Source organism: Eretmochelys imbricata, chromosome 6, assembly GCF_965152235.1.
Source record: "Eretmochelys imbricata isolate rEreImb1 chromosome 6, rEreImb1.hap1, whole genome shotgun sequence".
In the NCBI taxonomy this organism is placed as follows: domain Eukaryota; kingdom Metazoa; phylum Chordata; order Testudines; family Cheloniidae; genus Eretmochelys; species Eretmochelys imbricata.
Genome location: NC_135577.1, coordinates 100528973 through 100553469, shown reverse-complemented (window position 1 = coordinate 100553469; position 24497 = coordinate 100528973). Strand labels below are relative to the sequence as shown.

At 41.7% G+C, this 24497-nt stretch overlaps 1 protein-coding gene across 6 annotated transcripts in view; it reads left to right on the top strand.

Annotated features, from left to right (window-relative positions):
• The window catches only part of FOXN3 (forkhead box N3), a 299791-nt gene that overhangs the window by 123322 nt on the left and 151972 nt on the right, over positions 1-24497 (top strand). For all 6 annotated transcript variants that reach the window (XM_077819245.1, XM_077819246.1, XM_077819244.1 and 3 more), the window contains exon 2: positions 905-1461. In XM_077819245.1, coding sequence (XP_077675371.1) covers positions 919-1461 — 543 coding nt within the window. In that variant the 5' untranslated portion in view covers positions 905-918. The remainder of the gene's footprint in view (positions 1-904; positions 1462-24497) is intronic.

The window sequence follows — 24497 nt, the reverse complement described above, 5'->3', positions numbered from 1 at the left end:
TCTTTTTTGTTTTGTTTTATTCCCATCTGTTTCTGTTGAATCACTCACATTATTTATCTGGAAGAGCTTCTGATCTCTCCAAGTCCTTCTGAATATTATTGATCTCTCACTCCCTCATAGCCCCCTAATGCAGTATTCTCCACAAATGTTGTCACCATACTTCTTCTGCTTCACTTCTATAATACTTAACATTTCCCATGGATTCTCATTTATGCCACATTTCAATTAAGTTTCAATGTATGTTCCAACCCCCTTTCTTTACATGTACTTTGAAGTGTCCTGTTTTTCTAGCACATGCCTCTGTATTTCTTGGCCCAGTCCCAAATTGCAGGATCCCCTTCATGTCTGTTTAAAAAGTACTGCTCCTAGTTTTGAGCTTGATCATAATTGTGCTATCGTTAAATTTGACGTTTGCTTGCTTGTGCCCTCAGCCAGAGGAGACAGAGTGACTTTAATCACAATGCTGTTGTGTTGTCTTCAAACAGCTGAACTTAATCTGAAGCAACTGGCCTTATTTACCCTGTGTTTTTTTTTTTAAAGTTTATATACTTATTAAAAGCAGTATGAGTGGAGTATTCTATGATTTGATACATGTATTCATCAGTAAAGGGATGTGTGTTTTGGATTTCCTGTATGGAGTTTTGAGTACATGCAGAATTGAGATATATCAGGATTATCATATTATCCTATGGATTGAAATTTCATTCCTTTTCCTGACTGTAAATTATTTTATGTAACAGTCTTGGATGTGTGTTTATGTGATCCTGTCATTTTAAATGTAGAACATAAATGCCCAAATTATTGACTGGGGAAAAGCTGTCAAAATGTTGTTATACTATAGCTGTCTCACCAGCTAACTTTCTTTCTTTTTTCCCCCCTCCCTGCTTTGGATTTACTCTACTAGGAGCTTCTGTCTAAATGGGTCCAGTCATGCCTCCCAGTAAGAAGCCAGAGGGCTCAGGAATTAGTGTTTCCAGCGGCCTGAGTCAGTGTTACCAAGATAGCGATTTATCAAAGGCACTTCATGAGGATGAGGACCTAGATTTCTCTTTGCCTGCCATCAGATTAGATAAAGGGGCCGTGGAGGATGAAGAACTAACTAACTTGAACTGGTTACATGAGAGCAAGAATTTGCTGAAAAGCTTTGGAGACTCAGTTTTAAGAAGTGTTAGCCCAGTTCAGGACATTGACGATGACACGCCTCCTTCTCCTGCTCAGTCGGACATGCCCTATGATGCCAAGCAGAACCCCAATTGCAAACCTCCTTATTCCTTTAGCTGCCTCATATTTATGGCCATTGAGGACTCGCCAACCAAACGTCTGCCTGTAAAGGATATATACAACTGGATCCTAGAACACTTTCCCTATTTTGCTAATGCTCCCACTGGATGGAAAAATTCTGTGAGACATAATCTGTCGTTGAATAAGTGTTTTAAGAAAGTGGACAAAGACAGAAGTCAGGTAAGATTCCAGCTATTCAGACATACCTGTTCGTAATGAAATTCATCTGCTCATCTTGAAATGTATTCACTATAGTCAAATGCAGTTTACGTTACTATCTCTGGTAATTTCAGTTCATTACATTCACAAAGCCAGCATTGCTCTAGGATGGTTCGTTCTGACTTTATTAAATTCATTGTCTAGACATCTGTAAAGAAGGACTCTTGGGGTTTTTTTTAAATTTTTCCAGCTGGTGTCTTCGTGCATAGTGGTTAAATATTGTTTTTAGTTATCATGCTGTGCTAACGGTTTCCAGCTATACAGGATCCATGTACTCATACTATAAATAGTTTGCAGTACTGTTCTTGGTTCATACAAGTATGTAGTGAGAAGGGATGCCATGTGTAAGATTCCATCCCCTTTCCCTTATCTGAATTGCAATTTGAAGAAACTTTGTCACTTGTAAAAATTCAGAAGAAGTTCAGAGTTCTGGTTGTGAGCCATCTTCCTGTGCACTTAATCTGCCTGGTCTCAGATGCACTTAAGAGAATCTCCTCTGAGAGGACATAAGTGTGGCAGCGGCCAAGGAGAAAGTTTGTGACATAGGTATTTGGGTCCTACCCTGTAACCACTGTGCCCCCCAGAAGTTAAATTATGCTCTTTTATGCCCATGCAGCCTCCTTGACCTTAGAGAGGTGGCATGGGTATGAGAAACAGATTTTTAACACCCAGATCTTCACTATTGCTGTGTTTCTTGGTTTCATTGTTTGAATTTTTTCAGTTACATCTGAAGAAACAGGCTGTGACTGAGAGGAAGGGAAAATGAACAGTGTGTTGGGAACATTACTATTTCCTGCATCTCTTTTTTTTTTTTTTTTTTTTTATTGCATAAATCTGTCCATTAAGGGGAACAGTTGTCCAATTCCAAATGGCTACAGCTTCTTAAAGCAATAGGACTCATGAACCATCAGCAAGGAACTGCCATGGGCAGGGGTGGCCAACCTGTGGCTCCTGAACCACATGTGGCTCTTCAGAGGTTAATATGCAGCTCCTTACCTAGGCACTGATTCCGGAGCGGGAGCTATAGATGCTAACTTTCCAGTGTGCTGGGGGGTGCTCACTGCTCAAACCCCTGCTCTGCCCCAAGCTCTGTGCTCACTCCTCCCCTTCCCCCGAGCCTGCCATGCCCTCGCTCCCCTTCCTCCCTCCATAGCCTCCTGCGCATGTGAAACAGCTGATTGCGGGGAGGGGGGGCGTTGGTGCTGATTGGTGGGGGATGGGGAGCGGATGCGGAGCTGCTGACGTATTACTGTGGCTCTTTGGCAATGTACACTGTTGAATTCTAGCTCCTTCTCAGGCTCAGGTTGGCCACCCCTGGCCACGGGAATTGGCAGGCTGCTATTTCTCCAATTTGTTCTCTAATTCTAACAGGTTGGTGAAATAAATGGCAGGTGAAATGAGACAGATTTATAGAAAATATCTTTATAGTGGGCACACTGTTCGGTTTGAAAAATACCGATTTATTCAGCTTTGTATTTTTCATTTGGTGTAGCAGTAGCTCTGATTGCAACATATTTTGGCTGCTCCAAAACTAGATTAGGTGAGATCTGACCCTGAATTCTGTGAAATTGAAGCTGATGTAACTCTTAAGTGGAATAAATAATGTTCCAGAGAACGCATAGATAGGCACTAACAACTCTTTGGTTAAATTTCCAAACTATATTTGTGTGGGTTTTTTTTTTTTTTAAACTATTTTATTACTTTTTAAACTGTGGTTTCCTAGAATTCACCCTTTCAGCTAGTTTGGTCTCTGATGGGTTAATGCCACATTTGATAAATTAGTTGTTGCTGTACGTGAGCATGTGTGATATTAAAACTGGCCCTTAATTCATGAATTGGAGCTCATTTTACTTGATAAACTAAAGTCCTAACTTCCTATTTGGAAGTAAAAAGGCAGGGAAAATGCCATACTATTCTATATCGTGGCCTGTAAATCACACTCCTGACCACAACAAGCTAACAAAACAGGCTTAATAAAACAAAAAAATCTTGGAACAAGCCAGATGTGTGTTTAGCATTCCCATTTGCTTTTTGTTACACCCCTTTTCAAAGTTGCCTGTCTAGATTACAGGTTCCCTGCTATGTGTGTACGTCAAGCGTCCAACAGTCTTTTGAGATCATAAGTAATACCACAAAGTAATCCTCTATAGGAAAATAGAGAAACTTGGGTTCCTCTTGCACTAAGCATGACTCTGGAAAACTGATCACCTACAATTGGTGCTCATGATCACAGTGGTGGTACCATGTCAGTTGTTAAGGCGATGTTTTAGAAATCCCAACTAAAATAAATAAGGAGACTAGGTTCTGATCTTTTCTTGAGAAAATGAGCTGTCAAAAATGTACAAATATCTGTCTATCCACTTCCCAGTTCCTCATAACACCCACTTCTCCTGATGGGAACCAGCAGTAACGTCGTGAGATCTCTGTTGTCGATTTAAAATGTACATTGAGTTAGGTCACTTAAATACCCTCCTGAGTTTCTCGCGTCTTCTCAGGGCAAGAGTGCTGGCATTTTGAGTTCTGCATGCATGGCACTCAGTAGCTGCAACTGCTGATTCAGTTGCTTTGGCATCTAACTGTAGACTTGGGGGAAGCAGTAGGCTTTACCTGTTGTGCGTATTTTACAACAGGTAACTGGATAATTTGTAAAACACCTGTTCAAAAGGCATAGTGCAAACCAGGGATCGGCAACCTTTAGCCCCCTGGAGGGCTGGGCCGGTTCGTCCTCAGGTTCGTCTGATCGCAGCTCCCACTGGCCGCGGTTCACCACTCCAGGCCAATGGGGACTGCGGGAAGCAGCGGCCAGCACATCCCCCGGCCCGCACTGCTTTCTGCAGCCCCCATTGGTCTGGAATGGTGAACCTGCGGATGCGGCAGGTAAATAAACCGGCCCGGCCTACCGGGGGCTTACCCTGGTGGGCTGCTTACCAAAGGTTGCCGATCCCTGGTTTAAATACAGACTGAATCTTTGTTTTAAGATCACAAAACTCCCATTAATAGTATTGTTGTTCAAGATGATGCTTTGTTTGCAGTGAAAAACTGTGGGCAAATAGCTGGGTTTGTGTGTGTATTTTACTTATTGCTCTTGTGTAGAAATGTAGTTTAGCAAATGGTGCACCCTGAAATGTTAACAAAGGCAGGTCCCAAAACATGCCCAGCGTATTCAGGCTTTTTTTGTTTTTGTTTTGTTTTGTTTTATCAGTTTTTGGAATTGCAGGCATTTGCTAGTTGATGTGTGTTGACACATTGTGGGAAGCTAGGTGATTTCTCTTTCATGGCCATGCTTTCCAGTGCTTAAATGTATATGCTATATCAGTATTTTTTTTCCGGAAAAATACTGGTGAACAGTTAATTCTCCCTTGAATCCTTTCAGAATATTAGTTTGCTAACTCTTAGCCAGCCCAGTTTATATTCATGTGGCAGTCATTTGTGGTATTGCAGGCAAGGGCAAACAAAGTAAAAAGGGGCATTTTCCTCTTTTTGTGCTGCATGCTCAGGGCTGACTGAAAACAGAGTGTTCTGTATTTGTGGTGACTGTAAAGGCTATAACCATTGTCTTGTGTCTAAGTTAAGGTTAGGTTTTTTAGCTTTGCATGTTATTTAATATAGTGCCATTGGAGTAAATGTTCTGCAGGCAAGTAGAAAAGACAAGATCTGTGCTGAGGCAGATATGATCTAGATCCACAGCAAAAGAGATGTGTACAGAAGTGGAGCATGGAAGGTAAGACAACAGTAAACAATAAGAATGGAACACACGTACATGTGTGTGATTGTTTTATTTTACTGTCTTCCTTCCCCCTACACCTCCATCACTTGCCATGTCAAGATTACTAGGTCAGACCTTTATAACTTGCACATCCTCAGCAATGTTCCCTCTAATTTTTTACTTCATGTGTGGAATGAATTTTGTTATGTGCACCAATATGGAGGAGATGTGTGGAGCTGAGGGGTTCAGAGTGTGGGAGGGGGCTCAGGGCTGGGGCAGAGGGTTCAGGGGGTGAGGACTCTGGCTGGGAGTATGGGCTCTGAGGTGGGGCAGGAATGAAGAGTTTGGGATTCAGGCTGCCCTGGGGCTGTGGCGGGGAGAGAGGACCCTTCCCCTCCACCCCCCCAGCCCTCTCTCACCACAGCAGCCCGGGCCTGGGAGAGAGGCACCTCTCCCCGGCTGTGGCAGAAGCCCAGGTCTGGGGCTGGGGGAGAGGCATCTCTCTCCCCTGCATGCCTGTGCAGTCCTTGATAGCCTGCTGCGTGGCTACGCAGCTTAGAGGGAACTTAGATCCTCAGGCTGCTAGATTTGTGCTGGGAGCTTCCTCTCTTTCCATTATAGAGCTCTGTGTTATCTAGACTGAGATGTGACATGAGTAGAACTGGTTAAAAATATGTTTCTGGCGAATTTCACTAACTTTTTCCTGTTGCTTTGCATGTATGTAGTGGACGATAGGGAGACTTTGCAGCAGCTAACTTACCATGTTTAAGGCACAGGATGCTTCTGTGTTCCCTTTATTGTGGAAGTTTGACTATTTTTTTTTATATGGTACATTGTGGACTGCAATACCTAGGCACAGTGAAAGGAATTTCAATCTGAACCGTTCAATTTCGTGACTCTTGTATTTAGGGCAACCTTCTGTGTACTTAATTGGGCATGGCTTCTTATGTATATGAAAGAGAGAGAGAGTGAGTGCTTGACTTTTGTGTCCTGTGCTCTGTGCCACTGGAAAAAAGATGTACAAACTGCATCACTGCTCCTTTTTCAAAGTTCTGATATTGATGTTTCTGAATGGTGGAAAAGAAACTTTGGGTGATACAGTACAAAGGTTTGTTCAAATATTGCCATTACTGTATAATATCTTTACGCTAGTAATATGACATTGTCTTAACCAATAGACACTTTGTAGATCAATAAAAGCCAGGATTACTAGGTAATTTTTCTAGGATGGTGATTATCTGGGGTGGGCGAAGAGAGAAAATACTAGTACTTTGTAGTACAAAATCTCTGATTTGAGTTTAGCATTTAATAATAGTCTACCAGCATATATAAAATATCACATGATCCTAAGCGTAGAAGGAGTTCCCTGGCTTTGTTTGTACTACTAGATCTATGAATTCAGTGATTCAGATTAATCTTATTGCAAATGTTCAGATTTAAATGCCCTGTATTGTATGTCCCATTTAGTACAATCCATTAGCCCATGACTTTTCCGACTTCCCTACCATCTGGTCCTTGGCTATAGAAAGGAATTTTTCTTGTATATGTGTCTCCATAGCAACGAGTTTGCAGTTGATATGGAAAGTAAGCAGTTGCCTTAGCAACGGAGTTACTGATGTGGCAGCTCCTCTGCTTTCATGGAAAGGGCTAAGCTAGTTCAGACGCATTATGTAGGTTTGCTGTAATTATAGCTGCGCCCACTAGTGCTGCTGTAGTTAAGAGTCTACAACACTTTTTTTTGTTTGAACCCCTATTTTTTTCTCCCCAGACATTTTATGTATTGAGCCTAGGTATTCACCCTTTGCTGAACCATAGCTGACAATATCTTAGCTCCAGAGCATGTGGCTCATGTATGCTTTCCAATTTCTGAAAAACAAGAACTTGCTTGGATCATTACTGTCTTATAAGTAGGTGAAGGGAAAGGATGTCTATCATATTAGGAGGGTTTTTTTCTTTTCTTTTCATCTTCTGTTGTAAATTGATGGAAGTTCCTTTCTAATCAGTGACCTGTAGCAGCAACCAGTCATAAAACTTTAGTGCCATTCCTATACTCCCTTCTGCTACTAAGATGGACTTCTACCAGGCTTTTTCTGCTTCCTTGAAGGCTCATCTGAGTAGCAGGGCACCTCTTTGTGACTTTCTTGGATTCTCCGTATTAGAAAGGGGAAATGCTTGCTAAAGGGGCTGTCCACAGCGGACAAACCCAAGACCATCAAGTGTTTCCTTTTAGACTGCCGCTCGTGCTGAGGGAGCTCAGATCGGGGCCTGTGGACCAAGATGGGAATAACATGGCCCATCACCCTGGTGTGATATGGTGTTTATTCATTGAGGCTGATTGCTGATAATTGGGTAATGATGATCAGGCCAGGATCCTCCTTCACCTGGAATAGGTTCAGAGCTCTGAGAGTATCTGCATACTTGTTTGGCCATGAGGTGAACTGCTCCAGAGTTACCCTTGCTTAATGGATTTGCCTCCATTATAGCTGATGGCATGGTTGCATGGACATGTACACTAACTCTTTTTATTTCCTGGTTTTCACAAGCTTGAGTTTTGCTGAATCTGACATTCTAGGAGGGCACAATGCACCACAAGACAACCTTAACTCTGTTGACTAATGTCTGGGCTTCACTGGTCAGTATAACTGTGTTGCTCAGGGATGTGGATTTTCCCTGAGCAATGTAGTTTGCAGCAAGGGTTATGCCAACGGGAGGTGGAGTACGTATGATGATGGAAGAAGCTCTCCCATCAGCATAGGTAGCATCTTCACAGTGGTGCAGCTTCTGCGCTGTGTGTGTGTAGACAAGCCCTAAGTTTTCAGAATGGAGAGGTGTAAATAGTGGTGTCCCCCAGTGGTCTGTACTGGGACAAGTACTGTTCAACATATTCATAAATGCTCTGGAAAAATGGGTAACCAGTGAGGTGGCAACATTTGCAGATGATACAAAACTACTCAAGATAATTAAGTTCAAAGCAGACTCTGAAGAGCTAGAAAGGGATCTGATAAAACTGGGTGACTGGGCAACAAAACAGCAGATGAAATTCAGTGTTGATAAATGCAAAGTAATGCACACTGGAAAACATAATCCCAACTATACATATAAAATGATGGGGTCTAAATTAGCTGTTACCACTCAAGAAAGATCTTGGAGTCATTGTGGATAGTTCTCTGAAAACATCCACTCAATGTGCAATATCAGTCAAAAAAGCTGCTAATGTTGAAAATCATTAGGAAAGGGATAGAGAATAAAGCGGAAAATATCACATTGCCTCTATATAAATCCATGATATGCCCACATCTTGAGTACTGTGTGCGGATCTGGTCATGCCATCTCAAAAAAGATATATTGGAATTGGAAAAGGTACAGAAAAGGGCAATAAAAATGATTAGGGGTATGGAACAGTTTCCATATGAGGAGAGAGTAATAAGACTGGGACTTTTCAACTTGGAAAAAAGACAATTAAGGGGGGATATGATAGAGGTCTGTAAAATAATGACTGGTGTGGAGAAAGAGTAATTAGCACTTCCTTATTTACTTTCTCATAACACAAGAATTAGAAGTCACCAGTGAAATTAATAGGAATTAGGTTTAAAACAAAAGGAAGTAGTTCTTCACACAACGCACAGTCAACCTGCAGAACTCCTTGCCAGAGGATGTTGTGAAGTTGAAGACACTAACAGGTTTCAAAAAGGAAATAGATAAGTTCATGGAGGGTAGGTAGGTCCATCAGTGGCTATGGGGGGGGGGGGGGGGGGAAGGGGGGGAGGGGGCAGGGATGGTGTCTTTAGCCTCTGTTTGCCAGAAACTGGGAATGAGTGACACACAGAATGGATCACTTGATGATTACCTGTTCTGTTCATTCCCTCTGAAGCACTGGGCATTGCCCATTGCCCAGTATCTTGTCTTCTGACTAGATGGACCATTTGCCAGACCCACCATGGCTGTTCTTATGTTGTTTGTTGTTTTGTTTTTGTCAGTGAACCTCTCCCTTAATGAGAGTTTAGTGGAGATGCTGTAGATACATGTTCCCCATCAATCATTCTGAACTATGAAATTCAGGGATCTCACTGTGATTTGCACCAGAACAGCAGGAAACTGTTTCCTTCTTCTCACTTTGGGAGCTCATGCAGAAAGGAGTCCTCATGGCGGAGAAGGGAGAGGATTTTGAGGCAAAGTGATTTTTTAATATACATGGCTTTTTTCTGATCTGTTAATGCCCTGGCTTTTGATAGGTAAAATGCCACTAATAGGGGTAAGACATCAGTTAGAATGGGATGAAAGGGAGCCTGCATAGGCTGCCTTAAACCAATCTGCATATGCACATTCACCGACAGTGACACTTTCTGCATTACTTGCGAAATAATTTTTCGTAGGGAGATCCTTGGCACTCTGCTGGGATTTAAAATAGTCCTTTCTGCCTGTGATCACCTTGTCTGACCAGAATAACTCAAGCCACAGAATTTTAGCAATTTCTGAATCAAGCCAATAACTTCTGGTTGAGCAAGAGGGTATCTTTTAGAGAGACTTCCAATTTTAATTTTTAAAATATCAGTTGATCAAGAATTCATCACATCCCTAGTTAAGTTGTTACAATTGTAATATGCACTCCGTTGAACTCATGTTAAAAATTAAGCATACATTTTTTTTTGTTTCATTTTCAAGCCATTGGATCTTGTTATGCTTTAGTCTGCTAGATGACGATGATCAAATCACCTCTTACTCTTTTTCGTTTACCCTAGAGAAGGTTGAGTTCTTTAGGGCTAGTCTACCCTGGCGATGCTAAGGTGCTGCCCTGGCAGCGCTTTAACGTGGCTTGTGTGGTCATGGCAGAGCGCTGGGAGACAGCTCTCCCAGAGCTCTAAAAAAACCCCACCTTCCCGAGGGCCATAGCTCCCGGCGCTGGGGCACGGTCTACATTGGCGCTTTACAGCGCTGAAACTTGCTGCGCTCAGGGGGTGTTTTTTCACACCCCAGAGTGAGAAAGTTGCAGTGCTGTAAATTGCCAGTGTAGACAAGCCCTTTGTCTCTTTGCTGTAATGTAGTTTTTTTCCAGACCTTGAATAATTTCTGTAGTGCGTTTTTGTTTTTTTTAAACCCCTTTCAACTTCCTTTTGGAAATGTAATCGCCAGAACTGGGCAGTGTTCGAACAATGCTCTGACTGATGCCTTAAAGGTAATACCACCTCCATGTATAAAACAGGGAGTTAAGAATCTCTTCCATCCCCTACAATTCATTGATTTCCAGTGAGGGTTATCTAAGGTGGGAGAACACACTTTGTGATTCAGGACTGTCTATGTTTTATCTTGTACAGCTCCAAACACATTGTCAGTATGTCACTAATAATAATGAATTGCTACCTCTGTCCATAGAGCTCTCTGAATTCTTTATGCAGGTCACCTGCATCCTGTGGCTCTTTCTTTAAGAGACCCGACAGGCATGCCATGGCAGTAACTTTCCAATTTTCTGGGGTTGGGAGCAAGCTGATAGGGGTTTTGTGAGTCGAAGTTGCTAGACTGGATAGTGGGAACAAGCTGCCCATGTTTGTTGCGGTGATAGAAGCTGGCTACTTAGGTGAGGATGGGGAGGTGAGATGCTCTGTTGGCAACTAGACTTTAGGGCTGAGTTAAGGGACAGGAATAGCAGTATAAAAGTTTTAAGGCTTCTTTTGCCACTGGAGAGTTGTGCCGTTGTCTTCACTGGGAGCAGGATTGCACCCTCAATGGTTCCTAAATGTTTAAACACATGCCTAACTTTAAACGTGAAAAGTTCCATTGACATCAGTGAGACTATTTGCATGCTTAAAGTTAAGCATATACTTATTTAGTTTGGTGGACTGGGGGCCAATGAGACATTTATAAGAACTAGCTTCTGATGTGTATTCTCCTTTTTTACTAAGTATCAGAGGGGTAGCTGTGTTAGTCTGTATCCACAAAAGCAATGAGGAGTCTGGTGGCACCTTAAAGTCTAACAGATTTGTTTGGGCATAAGCTTTCATGGGTAAAAAACCCACTTCTTCAGATGCAACCTTTTTTACTCAGTTTTAAAATATGGCAATAGGTTCCTTTTGTTCAAGGTCTTAATTGATAGCAGAGAAGGCTTTAAGAGGTGCTGTGCTGTTACACTTTTAAAAGGATAAAAGAAAAGGAGTACTTGTGGCACCTTAGAGACTAACCAGTTTATTTGAGCATGAGCTTTCGTGAGCTACAGCTCACTTCATCAGATACATTGAAGTGAGCTGTAGCTCACGAAAGCTCATGCTCAAATAAACTGGTTAGTCTCTAAGGTGCCACAAGTACTCCTTTTCTTTTTGCGAATACAGACTAACACGGCTGTTACTTTGAAACCTTTTAAAAGGATGTTACTGAAGTGGCCTGTGAAATAAGAAGGGTGTCAATAAAATCAATTAACAAGCTTTTCTGTGAAACCTTCTTTATTTTCTTGTTCACCACCTCTCTCTTACTAATTCCTTGAGAGTTGTAATGAACAAAGTACAGCTGTATTGTGTTTCAGTTGTAACAAATCTTTGGGGCTAATGCTCTGTTTTGAGCACAGCAGGCTGCACAAGCCATCAGGGTTGTCTGAGGGTTGAAGTATGTGCACAGAAAGACTTTTTAAGTGTCCATTAACAAATACTTAACTATGGTGAATTACAATGAACTCCCATAGAAGTATATAAGAGATGCCTTTGAGCACCAAAGCCTCACTACATTGAATACACCACCAATTCTTGATTGAACATTTAAAGATTACCCATATTCCCTTGTCTCAGAAAACACCTTTCTGTTTCATGTCCAACACTTGAATTCTTCAATGAAACATCAAGGAGTGCATTTTAATGAGAAAATACTTTATTCCTTGAATTTCTCCAGAAGCTGCTCTCTTATTTTGTAGCCCCAAAAAGGAAACAAACATTATGTGTTGGCTGAAATGGAACAGTACAATTAAACGATTAGGCCTTGATTCCTTGCGGTGAAGAGCTTTTGAAAAATGATTAACAAGATCTGATTATGATTGAATAGACTAGCTGAAAGCTCTTTTCAGACAGCCTATAAGTCAGTATTTTAATTTGGTGATGAACTTCAATTTCCTTCCTCCCACGGTGTTTTTAGTAGACAGTGAATTGATATGGTTTAGAGTGTGTAACATGTACAAATATGGAATATTAATAAATATTTAATGAATTGTAGAGATGTCTTTCTCTGAGTTTCTAATCCAAGTTTTTCACAGACCTCTGTGGTGTCTGAAATTGTGAAGTGCTGATAAGTAGCTCACACGCACACGGTCCCTGTCCTGAGGAGCTTGCAGTCTAAAATGTTCATAGCTATGGTGGGCATTCAGTCTGCTCAATGCTTTTCCAGTTTTCTTCTTTATTGTTCTCCTGACTTAACTTCCTAATACACTCTCTGCCTTACAAGAATTCTGCCACAACAATAAATATTCCCGTATGCCTTCTTTAATTATAGAAGCAAAGGCCACTACTAAATGAGTCAAATGCTCTTCTTGCTGAGTTGTAGAAATATAGCACACCATTACTGTGGCTGTCTGTTCGAACAGTTGTCTGGAATCTAATCAGACCTTGATTCTATGTACAGATGAGAGGAAACAATCATCTGACTGAGGTTTGGTTTTGATTTTTTTTTCCCTTTGGTGCTGTTTGCTCCCCAGGTACAACCTCTTCCTGGCAGTAGTTTGCAAAAAGGGCCCTGACATGAGGTTCATTTTTGTTTAAACCTGTGTCTGAGAGCTATATTTGTTCATTGAATTATTTGGAGGAAAGGTACAGAAATTTATAGATTCCAAAGCCAGAAGAGACCATTGTGATCATCTAGTCTGACCTCCTATGTGACATAGGACTCCTCCAAAATAATTCCTTAAGTGATGGTATAATGTTCCTTTCCAAGTCATTAATAAACTGTTAAATAGTGTGGAGCCAAGAACCAATCCCTGCAGGACCACACCAGAAACACATATGAGCAATGATTATTCCCTGTTTACATTTACATTTGGAGACCTATCAGTTAGCCAGCTTTTAACATGGCATACATTAAGTAGATTAATTTCATGTCTTTCTAGTTTTTTAATCAAAATGTCATCATACCAAGTCAAACACCTTACAGAAGTCGGGTATGTCAACACTACTACCTTTATCAATCGCACTTGTAATCTCATTGAAAAAACGTGGATCTATTTGTTTGACAGGATCTATTTTCCATAAACCTATGTTGACTGGCATTAATTATATTTTCCCCCTTTATTTATTGAGTCCTGGATCAGCCGCTTCATTGTCTTGCCTGGCATTGATTGCAGACTGACATGCCTGGGTCATCCTGTTTACCCTTTTTAAAATATTGGCACAACTTTAGCTTTTTTCCAGCCTTCTGGAACTTCCATGGGGTTCCAAGATTTATTGAAAACTTGGATGCAAGTTACTTGGACCTGCTGATTTAAATAGTGGCCACTGTTTAACATCTTTCTGAGATGCTAGTGGAATGGAAAAGAGTGTTATCATAATGATATGACTACATCATCTGTTCCCCCCCCCCCAACTACAGAACAAAAATAGTTATTGAACACATTGCCTTTTCCTTATTATTATTAATAATTCTACCATTTCCATCTAGCATTGTTAGCCACCCCCTACAAAGAGGTCTAGCTTCATGCTTCTTTTGAAACAAGTGGTCTTAGCCTTCCTTCAGGTTTATTATAACACAATGATTGGATCTGTCAGAATGTGTAGCTGTTTAAATGCTTATATGGTGTTCATTTCTGTAATATGTGAGCAACTAACAAAGGTTATTGGAGTGATAGTAAGTATGTGGCTTACTTTTGCTCCTACTATGAGAAGTGCACTTCCTCTATTTAGATAATGTGAGGATTTACTTATCCAGTAACAGAGCTCATGTCATTAGAGATCCTGGTTTCCCATTGGATAGTGTGTACATTCAGGCCTGGTCCACACTTCAGTTAGGTCAACCTAGCTGTCTTTCAGGGCTGTGAAAAACTATGTCTCCTGAGTGCCCTAGTTAGGTCTACCTAATCTCTGGTGTAGACACTGCTCGTTTGACAGAAGAATTCTTCCTGTGACCTATCTATTGCCTCTCGGAGAGACTGATGGAAAAACCCCTTCTGTTGATGTGGGAAGTGTCTATACTACAGTGGTGCAGCTGGATGTTCTCAGATGGTACAGTGATGGACTTCATCTAAGAACTGAGATTGAGGAATCTGCTCTGCAAGATAACGATGCTACTATGCTGGCATTTTTTTCCTTCTTGTGTTTTATTTCTCTTGGTCCAATTCTGTTCTCACACCAGTTTTACTCCTTTGGCTTCAGTGAAGTTACACCTGATTTCTGCTCATGCAAATAAGAGGAGAATTTGACCGTAGGGTTGTGGAAGGAAGAACTTCTAGCCACAGATACATAGCATCTCTGTGTTTTGGTCGCAAGCCCATGATAGCCATCCTAGGAGACTGTTAGTTTCAGATCAAGATAGTTATATTAGTTTTAAAAAAACTTAGTCTTGGGAACTGATGTAGCATCTGAAACTCCTTAGAATCATAGAATATCAGGGTTGGAAGGGACCTCAGGAGGTCTTCTAGTCCAACCCCCTGCTCAAAGCAGATCTGTGAGAAGACTCATTCCAATGAGTCTCAGCTATGATTGGTTTCCTCAGTTAGGAAAAGAAGCCCAATAGCTATCCTAGATCAGTGACTCTAAGATGTCAAAATACTATTTACAGGCTTACAAGACACTGGATTGCTGTACTTCATTTCAGCAACCCTCTTCTACTACTGCTTCCCAAGAGCTCGGTGGGCCTCAAACTGCCAATATAATTTTTTTGAAGGAAGATTCTCAGTAAGTGGAGGAATGAATGGGTGGTTGTATAGAGACCCTGCAGCTGAAAAATGTGAATGTTGTGGTATACACAGCAGAAATTCATTTGTGGGATTCTGCAGCAGATAATATGAATACTGCATACAATTCTGGTCACCCCCATCTCCAAAAAGATAGATTAGAATTGGAAAAGTTATGGAGAAATGCAACAAAAATGATTAAGGGTATGGAACATCTTAGTGAGGGTGGAGCCGAGTGGAAAAAGTGTTACTATTATGGCCTATTTCCTTTGGAATTTAATAAATACAGCCTTTCTTAGGGTGGGTGTGTTTTTTTTTGTTTTTGTTTTTTCAATTAAACCATGTAGTAGAACTGGATAGATTACCTACTGGTTGTAGTGTTTTGTAGGATGGTTATTCTCTAGGAGTGAAATCCTGGCCTTGATGAAGTCAGTATGTTTTTTCCCCTTTACTTCAATTGGGTGTCACCAAAGGTTTTAGATGAACTTTTATTGAACTCTGGTTCAAGCCAAGTTAAATACTGTGGGACTTTCTCAGAGGGGAAACTTTTAAAAAAATGTTTGTCACTAAAAAGCATTTTCATTTCTTTTGTTTTCCCCCTCCTTCCTGCCCCCATTTTAGGACAGGGCTGAATGCAGGCTAGGCTTTGAAATGGTCAATCTGTGTATGAACTGAAAGTACAAGAAAAGTTGCAAAAAAATACATCATTGTTTTGGTATTAAATTATGGATAGAAATATTGTGTGGGAAGAAAATCAGTGTCGTTGCAATGTTGTGGGGAATCTTGTGAGGGAATTTAGACAGATATACAGGTTGGGAATGTCACTTGTCTCATATCTAAGTAACTCCTATTAAAGAAATGTGGGTTTGTTTTTTTTTTTTCTGTGCTGACAAATAACTGTTGCTTAGCATAGTCATTTATTGCCAAGTAATTGTCTAGTTGCAATGGCTTGTTTTGTTGTATTTTAAAAGCCTTTCATCCCCAAAAGGAAACATTTAAATTTGTAAACTTTGCTGTGCTAAAAGCTGGTAGAATTCTGTTTATAATCTTATTGGGAGTGCTTGTGGCTTTTGAACTTTTGGCTGCCCAGCAGAGAAACAGGAAAGGAGCTGTCACAAGGAGACAAATCACATGGAAGCTTCAGTACAGTACTTGCTCCCAGCAACTGGAGACAAGTGGGAAGATTTTTCGAACTACCCTGCCTGTCCCAATAAAATGTTTTTACTTATTTATTTGTGTGCTCATTTTATACAGATGGTGACTTGCAGATCATCCCCCATATGTTTAGCTAAAGTGGGAGCAGGAAGTAGTTTTGTTAGCCCTGAAAATTCATTACAAAGAATATCTGTTTCCTGTTGCATTATCACAAGTCAGAAAAGCAATAAGCTTGTATTGATATATTTCTGTCTTCTATGTAAAATTTTCCTAAGACACAGGTGTTCCATTTTTAGAGAATATTAGCAATAAATGTAAACGGGCACTCTGGAAAAACCTGAATCTGGCTCTTTTCGTCGTCCTCAACTGGCCCAAAAAAAAAAAAAATCGGTGGTGGGATTAAAATGCAAGAAAACCCACCAGATTGATTCTAAGCTGTCTGGAAAGGAGTATGTGTCATGAATATTGACAAAATTCTCTATTCAACTGTCATGTCGTCTGTGATCACCATAGTTTTTTCCACAATTTTAACACAACCATTGTGCTCCTCTTCCACAAATATAGATTTGGTGTCAAAATCTGGATCATCAATTTTCTATGCTAGAATAAAAGGAAAGATTATGTTCCAGTAGTAATGTTTCAGTTTCTGCCTGTTTTGGCTCAGTTTGACCTTTTGTTGTTTGGGATCACTTTAAACAATAGGCTCCATAGCTTGTCTGAATTGTTGTTCATTTTTGACCATCTGTAGTTTCAGCTCTTTTTTTAATAGGTCTGGTCAGAATTTGAAAAATGGGGGGGAAGTTCCACTTTTTTTTTTTTAAACCATCTTAATTAGATGAAGCAGTGTTACCAGTCTTAAGCATTTAAAAACCATTAAATTAACTTAAAAATCACAAGATCTTTAAAAAAAAAAATGGCCTTTTTGTTGTTGAGCCTTTAGGATTCTCTTTCAAGCTTTTCTCAGCAACCCCACAGAACTTAATCTCTAAAATGGAAGCTGAAATTTTCACATGATCATGTGACTCCAGGAATCGGGGCTTTAATAAAAATACCAAGTATTGGTAGTCATGTAATAAATCACATAGGTTGGCAGTACAAGAGTCATACTTTTGGGACTGCAATACGGGCAATAATCTGTCAAATCTACTGGAAACTTCCTTCAGTCATTTGTAAGTATAGCGCCTCTCTGCAGAGACATTTGTTGTTTAAAATATTTGCTGTGTTGTCATCGAAGACTGCACTTAGCAAAAAAACTCCAACATTTCTTAGTAGTTGGATGCAAATGTAAAGAGAGAATCTACTAGAGAATTCCATTAAGGATCACTGGGAGGTTGAGTTATCTACCTCCTTCTTCCTGTCAGTTAACCATGAGGTGCCTGATATTGGTTGAAAATTTTTTAACTGTCAGTGTGATTTAGGACTCTAAGGTGACAACTAATTTCCTAACAAACTTTAAATTTGAATACATATGAGAAATTTAGATTAATTAAACCCAAGAAGTTATTACACATTTTCAGGGGTGAAAGTAAAATTGAACTCTTACCAGTACTGGGGCTGCCCCCCCCCCCCCCGAAGGGGCAGGGCCTCAGACAGAAGGGGCAGGGTTTGGGGTCGGCATTCGCCAGCCAGGCATCCGCATTGCCTGGCCTGCGCCGCCCAGGACTCCCACAGTGATTGAAAGGGCCCTTTTAAATCACCAGCCCTGGGGCAGCTGCTCCTTTTGCCCCTCTCCTTCCCCCCATCAGCAGTCTGGGGGGTGGGGCCAAAAGGGGCAACAACATTAAAGTGCTGCCACAGCAGCACTTTTAGGCAGGGTCCTTTGCAGGGGCAGCGATTTAACGGCACTGCCCCTTTTGTGTCCCCACCCCCGTAGAGACCTAGCAGGGCCACTGACGGGGGGGGTGCAAAAGGGGCAGCGACATTAAAGTGCTGCTGGGGCAGCACTTTAAAGTCAGCTGAGTACGGGCCAGTACCGGAGGCCACTTTTTACCGGTACGCCATACCGGCTCGTATCACCTTACTTTCACCCCAGCGTATTTTATTTTCATGGTCTGAATAAGTTGTAAAGAGTACGTTACCATACTCTTTCCTGCATCTTTGGATGGCACCTTCAACAACGTAACGTATCTGAAAGAAATAACGTCTATCAATAGGATTAATTAGGAACATGGTTTTTTTGTTTTTTTTTTCTCTGCAAGCATGTTTGTATGCCTTTGTTGGGTCATTTTTTTTCATGTTCAATCATCCATCTTGTGTTAATGTTCTTGCTGGTTTTAGTTTTTTCCTTTAATGTTTTCGTTTTCTTCAGTTCCAACATCAAGTAATGGACATGTGAGTCTCAGAGCACATCTCCACTGGCAACATTAAAGCGCTGCCATGGCAGCGCTTTAACGTGGCTTGTGTGGTCGTGGCAGAGCACAGGGAGAGAGCTCTCCCAGCACTCTAAAAAGCCACCTCCACAAGGGGCGTAGCTACTAGCGCTGGGAGAGCTGGTTCACTATCTATACTGGCATGTTACAGCGCTCAATCTTGCAGCGCTCGGGGGGGGAGAAGGGGTTCCAAACCTTAGCGAGAAAGTTGCACCGCTGCAAAGTGCCAGTGTAGACAAGGCCCAAATCTATTTGCAGCAATATATCCAGGGTATGAAGTACTTCAGTCCTTCTCTGAGTTGCTTTTTTGTTCTATATTGAAGAGTATGTTAGCATAAAAGAAGTCTTCTGAAGTCCAAGTCTTTGCCTTTCAGTTGTTTTAATTGGTTGATCAAGATCAAAGACGGGGAGGGGGGAGGGGCGGCTCTTCCTGCGTGATTAACAAGCTCATAGACGAACCGGAACAGTGACTTCAAATATCATTGCCATGTTTTGGTGACGGCTATGACATCAAAATATCTTTTGCTGTATCGTTGAACTCTGTTTCCCAACTTCTACTTCAGTAGACCATTTCATTCAGAGGCACATTTGATCTTGAATAATTTTGAAGAAACAAATCTTCTGTGCTTTCTGAAAGGACCATAAATCCTTTCTACCTTGCTACTTAACAACTCTTGGCACCATTAACGTTTTATTTCACATAAATTATCTGTTTTCATTACTTAAGTCCATTCAGTCACTTTTTCCTTACCATTCCGTTCCACTTCAGGTAGCTTGAGCCAGATAAATTCATATGTTAATGAACATTATTACTAAATACACTAAATTTGTGTAAACGTTATTACGTACACTAAATACCAATCACCCTCTTGCAGTATTGATTGGCAGCTTTCATGTATCATACGATTAGGATGAGCAACAGTTACTTTGTAAACACTGGAGAGTAGAGGTGGGTGGGTAAAGACGAGTGAGCCAACTTTTTATAGAGAACCTTTTGCCCACTGTCAAGCTTCTACAACCTAGCAAACTAAGTCCCCTAAGGGTTCACAATTCTACCCAGTCCCATCTTTACAACATCCAGTGACGCTTGATTCCACTTCAACTATGTCTGACTCAACAGCTGCCAGTGACCTCTTCACCTTTTCCTCTCTGCACTTCTAGACAGTTCTTTAACATCCTTCTTGTTTTCATGACCGTGATCTCCTCACTTCTCTCAATGTATTAGAATAATTTAAAGCATTTATAGATTTAAATTAGGGCCTGTTTCTTGTAAAGCAATGTATGAATATAACGTTGGAAAGTTAATACTAAAGAAAAAACAAAGTTAAAAAATTGCGGGGGAGGGAATCCATTGCGTTTTCTCTTTCCATTTCTTTTGTTCAGAGTAAAAGTTACATTTTGTGTGTGTGTGTGCACAATCTTGATTTTTCTGAATGACCTTTTTCTCTGAATTTTACGTGGCTGATTTTTCATATCCAATTTCCCAGCAACTTGGGTGAAAGAGCATACTGAAGGCTGGTTGACTTGATTTTGCTGGCTTGTGTTCGATTACAGTCTGTCTCTGTACCACAAACTCTGGTATTTATTTCAGGTTTATTGTGTTTTTTCTGTGAATCTGAGAAAATTTGCACACAGCATATAATTTTTTTAATAATGGGTACTCCTATTTTATATTTTATGTACAAAAATTATAAAAATCCATGGTCTGGTTGAATAACACAGAGAAAAATAATTTTTTGTTGTGATTTTGATAGGGAAACTATGAATCAGATGTCTGGAACTAGTAATGTGTTTGGCATAGATGAATGCTCCATTAATGCAAAATAGTCCATTAGGAAAATGGCACGAATAAACTTGTGAATTTCATTCTCATCAAGCTACATATTTTGAACTAGGACCTGTTTACTAACTAGAAAGAATTCTTAATTCAGTATTCCTATTCTTATTAAAAACACAAAATAAGAGACCACTGACTTCATGTCAGAATTTTCTAACATACTGTACCACCAAAAGTGTTTCTCTGCATTGTTACTTTTCAAACCGGTTTACTTGTTTGGTTAAGATGCTTTAGATACTCCCTCTAAAATACACTATGTGAAGCTATGTGTACGGACAAAGCTCTTAAGAATAAACCAACAATATTCCTGCTGCTGTTCTAATTTTGGGTTTACCCTGAGCTTTTGCCAGTTGTGATATATGTTGCAGTGATTGTGAGATACAAGCAGGTATTTCAGGTCCTACACAGAGATCACCAAATCTGTTGTCGAGGCTGGGTAGGGAGAGAATTGGAGGGAATCTAATTTTGAGTGGATGAAGGGGAGTTGTTGACTTACTGAAAAAGCTGCCCATTGTTTGCTGAAAACCAGGGCACTACCAAATTCACGGTCCATTTTGGAAATTTTCATGGTCATAGGGTTTTAAAAATCTGAAATGTTCCGGTTTCAGATATTTAAATCTGAAATTTCATGGTGTTGTAACCGTGTGGGTCCCAATCCAAAAGGAGGTGTGGGTGGGTGGAGGTGGGTTTTGTAAGGTTATTTTAGGGGTGTTGCTACCCTTACTTATGCACTGCTGGCGGTGGCACTGCCTTCAAAACTGGGTTCGCACCCAGCAGCTGGGGGAGGTTCCTGGAGGTGTAACAGACCCAGCCCAGGAGTGGCCTGGGTAGGGGAAGAGGAAATCCCATTCTCCCTAGCCTGGCTGTCTCACATCACCTCCATATTGGTGCACATAACAAAATTCATGTGGTGGGGGCGGGGCTGAGGGGTTCGGAGTGTGGGAGGGGGCTCAGGGCTGGGGCAGAGGACTGGGACTTTGGGGTGGGGCCAGAAATTAGGGTTCGGAGTGCAGGAGGGGACTCTGGGCTGGGGTAGGGTATTGGGGGTGAGGGCTCTGGCTGGGGTGCAGGCTCTGGGTGGGGCTAAAAATCAGGGTTTTGGGGTGCAGGCTGCCCCGGGGATACACTGGTGAGAGAGGACTCAGCAGCACCTGGGCTGTGGGGGGAGAGGTGCCTCTCCCTGCTGTGGCAGTTCTGGGGCTGGGGCCAGAGGAGGGGCGCCTCTCCCCTGGCTGTGGGTTGGGGCCGGGGGTGGAGCGCCTCTCCCCCGGCAGGTCCGGTCGAGGGCTGGGTTGGGGGTGTCTCTTCCCTGGCCGCAGCAAGTCTGGGGCTGGTGGGGAGAGGCATCTCAGCCTGAGAGCCTGTGCGGCACTTAATAAGCTGCTGCATGGCCGCACAGCTTAGAGGGAACTTAGGCGGACACCTACATCATCCATTCGTAAGCTTGGCCTTCCCCAAAAGTGACTACTCCCCCTCCCCCCCCCACCTCATACCATGCTACTCTCACTTTTGTGCTGCTGCTGGTAGGCTGCTGCCTTCAGAGCTGGGTGGCTGGCCAGCAGCTGCTGCTCTCTGGCCCAGCTCTGAAGCCAGTGCAGAAGTAAGGGTGGCAGTACCACTACCCCGCTACAATAGGCTGATTTCAACGGTGGGAGACCGGATTTAGCAGTCCGTAATGTGCTTTTTACAGGTACGAATTTGGTAGGGCCTTATATATATACAACTACAGCACTCGGCCTGTTCATTTAAAAAGAAAAAAAAAATCAAAATACCATACCAAGGAGACACAACTGCTTCTGAATTCAGCACTCCAAGCATGAGACATCCCTGCAATATCTTAGCATAGCTTGCTGTGCCATAAAGATGAGCCCATAAGATTCTGAGAGCGCCCCTTTCCCTCTTTATTCTGGGACACTTTATTTTCCCACCTAGTGCTATCTTGTTATGCCTTTGCCCTAACGAGCTTTGCTCATTATGTCCACCCTCTCGGCGGATAAGCAGGCACTCTGTGTCTGAGACTTGGATGAATGCTGCTGTGTGGATCAAACTTAGGCAGATAAGGAGAAATCCATTCTGTTTTCAAAACCAGAGGAATGGAATGTCTTGACATTTGTGAGCTTAAAAAACATAACCAGCTCTAGTAAATTATCATGTGGGGGAACGTATGTCTCCTACTGGTCCTCTGTTGGTTGTTTGGACATGTGCTCAACTCCCTATGGTCAGCTCCTCCCACATTGAAGGGCCCTAAGATTATAAAGCTGTGCCTTTCTGCTGCACTCTACCTCCCCAGGGAAGGCTTTTATAGGGTCTTTTTATATAGGTCACTCGGCAGGAAATGGGAATGGCCGTAGCTTTCCCCAGTACCCTAAGGCCAGATCTACACTACAGACTTATATTGGTATAACTGTATCACTTGAGTGTGAAAAATCCACACCCCTGAGCGAAATAGTTATATTGACCTAACCCCTGGTGTAGATAGTGCTATGTCAGTGAGAGTTCTGCCGTCGACATAACTATGGCCTCTCTCAGAGTTGGATTGACTACGCCAAATGGAGAAGCTCTGCCGTCAGTGTAGGAGTGTCTTCACTTCAGTGCTACAGTGGTGCAGCTGTGGCCAATGCAGCATTTTAAGTGTAGACCAGCCCTGAGTCTGTCTACAGGGTTGACTGGTTTGCTTGTGTCTTTCTCTCTGCTGCTTTAGAATTGGCATCTTCCCATGTCGTTGTTTGTAGATTTCGGAAACAGGTCTGGCTATAACGAGTTAGGAGAGTGGTTCACTTACCAAGTGGTTTTTAATTCTTCCCTAAACAGCATTGCCGTTTTGGCCATCTGGCATAGAGGTGGTGGAGGAGGGCAGGAGAGGTCACAATGATCTCTCCCCCAGCAATTCCACACAGAACGCAGTGAGCCACCCTTTATCTCTGTAATCCTATATAGGGGTATCCATAAAATGGGTGTCAGTGCTCCCTCAGTGGGAAGGGGCACGTTTGCACTGCTAGTGGTCATCATCATCTGGGATGGGGCCATGCCGTGGTCTCTGGCTTGCAGTTGGGAGGGTTGTATTTTGGAAGCAAATGCTATGTTTCAGCATCCTGTGTGCTATGCTCTTTGGAGATGAGCGCCTGGAATCATTATTCCTGACTGCCACAGATATACCTCCAGCTACACCTTCTCTCAAGCTATAACTAATCCCCTCATTTTTAGGCCTATACTTCTTTGTCTTGATTATACAGTGCTTGCATGGCCAACTCCTTATTAATATATTCAGCTTTTGTCTCGAGCCCTATAGTTGCCTTGTGCTTTAGAAAGAATATAAGACTTATGGGGGCATTTCAAAGTCAACTCCTGACACTCACTGAAAGCCCCTGCCCTTTGTGCCTTTGAAAATCTCCAACCTAGTCCTTGCCCTGATGAATTTATTATCTGGGCATGATGTGACACACCATAGGGAGTGATGACATGCAAGGGTGAGGAAGGCTTGCCCAAAACAGGGTTATAAGGTTTTGGAAAGATGTGAAGTCTTTTTTCCTTCTAGGTGTTTTTGCACCATTAATTTTATTTTATTTGGTTGATGTTGGATGGCAAGAGGAAAAACAGGAGATATTTTTGAATTTACTATAAAGTTGGGGCAAAAATTATATGTATGACCTACTTTTATCAGCACAAACTGCACTTGTATCTCGAGGTAGGACATTTTGAAGTGTTTCTGTTACTGGAGAAATGGCTCCTGTTTAGTGTGTTACTCTTGTGAGTGGAAAAGTTCAGTTAATCTGCTGAATGTTGCTTATGGAGTTTATAAAACTGTGTTTCTAAAAAGAATACAGAAGCAGTTGGAAAACTGCAAAGCAGGGCAACCTTTCAAACCATTTATCAAAGCACTTGCTTGCTAGTCCCATGTCAAGTCAGGTGATACAATACTAAATATTGAGCAAGAAAGACCCTATATTAAAAGACTATGTGAAGAAAAATCAGTGCAGACCCATTAGCTTTTGTCAGCTCTTTATTTCTGTTTTTAGTTGTCACTGCTAATGGATTTAGTTCAACCTACTCCATTCCATGCTTCTCTACTGACTGCTA